Consider the following 7,329-nt stretch of genomic DNA (forward strand, 5'->3'; position numbering starts at 1 on the left):
CCACAGCAATAATCATCAGGTATGACTCTTGTTCATGTCCTTTTTTAACTTTAGACAGGATGCAGACAGGTGTGACCTTTACATACTTTCATTTATATCTATCTATCTATCTATCTATCTATCTATCTATCTATCTATCTATCTATCTATCTATCTATCTATCTATCTATCTATCTATCTATCTATCTATCTATCTATCTATCTATCTATCTATCTATCTATCTATCTATCTATCCATCCATCCATCCATCCATCCATCCATCCATCCATCCATCCATCCATCCATCCATCCATCCATCCATCCATCCATCCATCCATCCATCCATCCATCCATCCATCCATCCATCCATCCATCCATCCATCCATCCATCCATCCATCCATCCATCCATCCATCCATCCATCCATCCATCCATCCATCCATCCATCCATCCATCCATCCATCCATCCATCCATCCATCCATCCATCCATCCATCCATCCATCCATCCATCCATCCATCCATCCATCTATATGTCTTTCTATCTATCTATGTTGATGTTAGTACTGCAGTGTTTTAGGCTCACGTGGGTGGGGGTTCACTTTCAGTTGCAATATGAGGCTACACTGACTGGCTGAAGTGAAAATCCTGTGAAACAGCGCGAGTGTCTTGAACGCAGCCCGCTCGCAGTACTACAGTAACACCGACTACAGTTGCTTTCATTTTTTTCACCCTCTTCTCTTCTCTCGTCTCGCGATAGAGCGGCGGAGCGGTTTGACGGGCAGTCGAGGTTGCAGCAGGCAGAGGGAGACGGTGGAAGGTAAAGCAGGGAGGCAGCATCATGGCGGACAGAGACAGTGGCAGTGACCACGGAGGGCCGGCCGCAGGCCCCGGCTCGCTGCCTCCGGGTGCGATGGGCGCCATGTCCCGGCTGCAGCACGACACCGAGGAGCTCGCCTCGAAGCGCGTCGACATCCAAAACAAGCGCTTCTACCTTGACGTGAAGCAGAATGTTAAAGGCCGCTTCCTAAAGATAGCCGAGGTCGGGGCTGGGGGAAATAAGAGCCGCCTCACTCTCTCTATGTCGGTTGCCGTGGAGTTCCGCGATTATCTCGGGGACTTTATCGAACATTACGCCCAGCTAGGCCCGACCAACCCGGACATAGTGCAAGATGAGCCCCGGCGGGCGCTCAAGAGCGAATTCCTGGTGCGGGAGAATCGGAAATATTACATGGATCTGAAAGAGAACCAGAGGGGGCGGTTCCTAAGGATCCGTCAGACCGTTAATCGGGGGCCCGGATTGGGAAGCGCTCAAGGCCAGACCATCGCTCTGCCGGCGCAGGGTCTCATCGAGTTCCGCGACGCTCTGGCCAAACTCATCGACGACTACGGCGTGGACGAGGAGCCGGCGGAGCTCCCGGAGGGCACCTCGCTCACGGTCGACAACAAGCGCTTCTTCTTCGACGTGGGCTCCAACAAGTACGGGGTCTTCATGCGGGTCAGCGAGGTGAAGCCCACGTACCGGAACTCCATCACGGTTCCGTGCAAAGTGTGGTCCAAATTCGGCAACACCTTCTGTAAATACGCGGAGGAGATGAGGAAGATCCAGGAGAGGAGTAGAGAGAAACGGGCCTCCGAACTGCTACCCGAGGGCCCGCACGGAGGAGATGACGGCGACGACGACTGACGCGGATCTTAACGAGAGCAGACGAGAAACAACAAAGACTAAACTGAACTCTGAAAGAAAACGAGACTTTTAACTGTAAAATAGAACGAGAATTTCCAAGGGAATCACCCCACACAACCTCCACAGACATGGCAGCAGCTCTGCTGCCTCCTCGCTCATTTTACTGGATGTCACCCCACTTACCACCCATGTAACAGTACGCCGCTGCTATCAAGGATCGAACTGTAAGATATGAACTGTTTCCTACCTACTTGATTTAAATGACAATGAGCAGAGTGTTTATATCTCTATCAAACCACCGATTTTGCACACATCAAAGCTATTTCGAGAAAAAAGAAAAATCATGTTTAAATGTTTTCAAACTGGTAATATACTAAGATTTAATCACAAGTGAAACCAGAGGTCTATTATATAAAAATGACGAATATTTGACATCAGCACAAAGAGAATATATTATGGACTTTATGAAACCAAAATCTGAGACCAGATGTATAGTTTATTATAAAGGTACGTAGAATAAATATGAAAGCGCTCTAAAAGTGTATGAATTGCAGAACGCGGCACTACAGGCCTGTACGCACCTGTCAGTATGTGTGTAGGCCCGTGTTTTGAAAAGAAGTTTGGCAAAGATAGGCTCTCGTCTTTAATCTGACCTAAAGGCTGCAGGCTAATGAAAGCATTTCTATCATGCCGTTATGGAAAGAATCCAAAATAAAAAAAGCCTGTTTTGCACGCCTCAAACAAATGAGATAAACCTCTATCTCTGAGCTACTAGAATATCAACCCTCTTGCACCATGTCCATATAAACTGAATTGAAAAAAAAGTGCTGACTTAGATGTACTAATTATGATTTTGTGAATCAGCTGTAAAAAAAAAGAAAGAAAAAGAAAATCCTCATCAATTAAGATTCCCACGTTTTCTGTGGGTTAAGTTTTTTCTTTGTTACTTTGTTGTTTTTCCCTCTGGGGGAGGGTGGGGGATGCAAAAAGGATATAGGTCCACCTGTGGGAGCGCAAAGGCGCGGAAACAAAAAAAAAGTAAAAAATGAGACGCGTCCGCATCCTCTCTGACGTCATTACGACCCGTGCCTTATATACACTCCACTCGTTTACGTTTTCTCACGTGGATGGTCTGTGACCTCGACCGTTGTACGTTTTCATTGACGAGTGCTGTTATGTAGGCCGAATTATTCACCCACCGGGGCTGCGTTAACTCGCGCGCCTCCTGCGGTGCATGGAGCATTGGGTGGCAACACCAAAGCTGAAAGGCTGCCGGGAGCTTGGGGGCCAACAATTATAGTGCTCAGAAACAGAGCTCCAAGCTAGAGCAGGCCCTTCAGAAAGATGAGGTGCTGCTGTACGTACACTTTAAAAACTAGGGGGGGGGGGGTTAATTGTATTGTGCCCAGAATCTCTAGCAGCACCCCTGCCCTGGTCGCCTCTCAGTAGAGTAGAGATGTTTCTCCCTAGAACAGGAGCGTGACCCAGGACGTACCACCTGGTGTCAGCATGGGGATTCATTGGGAGATGTTTTGCACACCATATGCACCATGTTAAAAAACAAATTCAAAAACAGCAACAACGACGACAACAAAAAAAGAAGAAAATGAGGAGTAGCTTGGATGAGGCTATTTGTCAGAGCAGAGATGAATGCTGTTTAACAGACAGGCAGGCCAGCCGGCCGTGCCGTCAAGTCTGAGTGCAGTTTAGTGGATGTGGAGGCCCATCAGTGCGGGGCCGAGGCAGTATCAATCTCTTTATGGTGCTACAGCCCCTCCATCGCTCCTTGGGGGCCCTCGCCACTCAGAATCTGTCACTTTTGCATTATTTCTATTCTGACGCTCTTCTTCTTTTTCTCCTTCGAAGTTCTTTGCTCTACGTTATGTTGTCCAAGACGTGTCGGGTTTCTCCCTCCCGGGCAGAGAGGAAGCCACCGACTAGCGCAGGACGTCTCATGTTAGTGTGCAATATTGTGTGCGTGCCAGTTCGCGGCATTGCATCACGTGTATAGACTATTAATAGACGAAAAAAAATGTATAGGCTATGTGATGGGTAGATATTTGAAAGCATGACGATGAGGTTGATGAATCTGCATTATGTTTCCGAAATGTGAAGTCTTTCTTCTCATGCACTTTGGTCAAAGTGATAAAAACGTCAGACTCGTAGTGAGATCTTTTTCCTGTCATTGTTCTGTAAACCGCCTATTAGTGCACGTAGACTAGTGAGGGTGTTTAACGTCCCCCTACGGAGTCCCCCCAGAGAAAAACCCTTTCCCTCCTCGGTCCTCTCCAACACACACACACAGACAGACAGACAGACAGACAGACAGCCTCTAACTGTCTCCATGTCAGCCTCTCTGCAGTGGCCCACACTGGAGTTGAGTAGTATCTTGGGGCTTGGGTCCACGGCTGGCTGACACACACACACACACACCGTCATAGTCTCCCCGTTGAGGCCTCTTGTCGCTATCTGGGTGTTTGGGAGGCCTCTGAAGTATTTAGAATGGTGTCTAGAACTGCACAAGGCCTCCTGTCACGAGGAGCCAGGAAACGGTGTGTTTGCAGCCTGAGTGCGACTGGAACTACGATTTGACTTTAGCTCGTCTGCGGTTTCACTTGAGCATAGGCGATAGTGATCGGCCTGAAGCGGGCCCGAAGCACGGAGTTCTGTTGTTGTTTCTACAATGAGGATCTCGATCCTTCCCTCTTACGTGGGCAGACTCTGATCTCAGGTCTGCTCCTCTTTTTCCAGCTCATGATTCAATGTGTCAAAGAGGAGGCCCTGGCTCATTGTGCTTGCGGTAATGAGGTAACACTGAAGTGCTAGTTTACGATTGTCAATATGCTCTCAGTGGTTGGTTCACCTATCAGCTTTATTCAAAGCAGGGTGGCCTTCGATGTGACGACAGGGTGGCATGAAGGGGAAACAGGCTGTGTGGATTGCAGCTTCAGAGGCCTCAGTTGGGTAAACGCACGCTAACGTGGTTACAGCCTGGGCCTGTGTGACAGCTGAAGCAGAATCCCCCCTTATCAGAAGTCCTATTGAATCCCAGCTGCTTAAAAGTTGCTCTGCGTTCGATTGTGCATGCCTGCGGCAAATAGAGCCAAGAAAAATGTTCCAGAAAATCCCATCTGTTCCACACAGGACGTCGTGGCCCAGGTTTGTCTCCGAGTGTTGGTGAAAGGCCTGATGAAGCCTGGCACTGCACTGTCGGGGCTTACCAGCAGCGGCCTCACCACGAACTGCTGACCCGGCTGTCGGACACATCCAGTTAGGCCTTTTCTCTCTGTTTTTGGAGAAGAACAGGGAGCCTCTGTGCCCTCTTACAGAGACGACTACATTTCCTCACACTGCCCTTTGAATTATAAAAAGCCCATTTATATTAAACACATACGAGCCACCTGTGACTGTGTCCAGGCAACGCACATCTGAGGTCAACCTGAGTTCGTCTTGAGTCTGGACTCTCTGCTGTGATACAGCACTTGTTCCCCAACGTGTTCCAGCTTTAGCGTTATTGAATCCAGGCCTCCAGGAGGCTCGTGCTTCAGCGGACGATTAGAAATACGACACTTTCTTTCTCTTTCTCCGTAATGGCCGAACATAAGGAGAGCCTGAACCTGCTCACGGAGTTCACTTTGTGAGTGCCTCACTCTGTGAAACGCACACATTTCCTGAAAGATGAAACGGCGTGTTGTTGTTGTGTTACAGAGCGTCATCGCCAGGTGCTACTGGGTCAGTTGTGCTTTTTCCGTTCTATCGAAATTACAGAGCAACGACGCTCTTGTGATTTTGCTGAAGACAGTGCGATCGAATCAGATTCCTGCGTTTACGAGCGCTCACCCGGTGTCGTTCACACATTCATCCATTCGTGGGACTCAAATGCAAAATGGTCGGCAGATTTTTCTTTTGTTTTGCTTTGCGCGTCGAGGGTCAGCGGTCAAGCTGTGTGCTGTCCTCAGTGGCTCTGGCAAAGTTCAGTGAACATTGGTGACGGTGCACCGAAGCTGTTAGCAGCCACAAGAATGGCGTTCTGATTTATCACACAGCGGCAGCCATCGTAGCAATCCTGAATCATGATGTAATGCGGCCTTTTGTGTGTTATTACTGCAGTGTTTTGTTCAATTTTATTCAAAAGAGCTTCTTTATTTTGTTTGTTGCTCAAACAATGACCAGACCATTCTTTACACATTTCAACTGATGGAAATGAAGAGAAATGTAACAGCGGACGTAACTCAAAAGTGCAGCCGTAACTACTTGTTGCATGTCCTCAAAGTCAGGTTGCTATGATGGCTCCAGCCGCTTGTTCCTCCCGTCTTTAAGACATTCTTCATGTGTTTGAACACATTCAAAACAGCCACAAGTACAGCAAACGTCCACAACTACTGGCCGAAAACAGACCGAACTTCCAACACCAACCAAATCCGCTCTGTTTCCGGCCTCAGTGTTGTAGTCTTTCATTGGCCGCTCAAGAGATCCCGGCTGATCACGCAGCCAATCGCAGCCTCTGGCACCGATATGACTCATCACAAAGCGGCTGACAGAGGAGCTCATTCAGCGCGTCTTCTTTTTTTTTTTGCTCACTGCACCGAGTAGCGGGGTCCATCCTGTCTGCAGACGGTTACAGGCTACTGTTGTTACTGAAGTTACAAAGACAGGCTTTCAAAAGGTTTTATGAAGATGTTGGGAAATGGATCCTGGATTTTAAAGGGTGGGGTCAATGCACAATGAACATATCCCATGTCACCGTTTGGTCTAAATCCCTTTACCATCCCCATATGAGATAATATGTTGTATCTTTCAAAAATATTTTATCTGTGGCGTGTGTGTATATATATATATATATATATATATATATATATATATATATATATATATATATATATATATATATATATATATATATATATATATATACATATATATATATATGGTTTGTTATATATGATGCTCCTCCTTTCAGAAAAATATAACATGTAAACAGGAAAAACATATTGCTGTTTTTTTCCTTTGTATTTTATACTTACAGAAAGCATTGAATAAAAATGGATAAATACTTGCACTTTAGATATATTAAGAAAAATAAAAAATCTGCATATTATTTTTGATAGGGATCTCACATTCAAAGAGTATAAATTACAGGCTTTGTGACTATTGCTGGACAGAGATGTATTGAGTTCTACTTATCGAAGTATATTTTGTCTGTGTGTCAGAAGGTTTACTAAAGTAAATTGCATGATAAAGTAGTGCTACACCGATATTGTTCTTTTTTTAGTTGGTAAAAGTGTCTGAAAACTGTGATAACAACCCTCTTGTATCATGTTTATCCTCTCCTCACCCCGTCTAGAATATTTCTTACTGAAATATGGCCTTTCCTGACGACATGACGATGGTGCTTACTTTGGCTTTGACATCAAGCTCATCCTATACATCTCAACATCATAACTCGCGTCCTTACACTTCATTACTTTCTGTTATGTACTATCACTACCTTATTAAATTTCCGTTGATGGCAAAAAAAAAGAAGAAAACGGGTGTGCTGTTTTGTACATTGCTGTTTGTTTTAATGTTGGGGAGCCTTGTTGTCTGAAAAATGACTAATCGCGCAATAAAGTCATTCCACACGTCCCTGTCTCTGCACAACTGTCTCAACACTACAGAAAATGAA

At 46.1% G+C, this 7,329-nt stretch overlaps 1 protein-coding gene across 1 annotated transcript; it reads left to right on the forward strand.

The window, feature by feature from the left end:
- Positions 1-767: 767 nt before the first annotated feature.
- On the forward strand, positions 768-6,481 carry purab (purine-rich element binding protein Ab). Its single transcript, XM_079269334.1, has one exon. The coding sequence runs from the start codon at positions 819-821 to the stop codon at positions 1,662-1,664; it is 846 nt and encodes a 281-aa protein (XP_079125460.1). The 5' UTR covers positions 768-818; the 3' UTR covers positions 1,665-6,481.
- The last annotated feature ends 848 nt before the right edge of the window (positions 6,482-7,329 follow it).

Source organism: Melanostigma gelatinosum, assembly GCF_949748355.1.
Source record: "Melanostigma gelatinosum genome assembly, chromosome: 5".
Taxonomy (NCBI): domain Eukaryota; kingdom Metazoa; phylum Chordata; class Actinopteri; order Perciformes; family Zoarcidae; genus Melanostigma; species Melanostigma gelatinosum.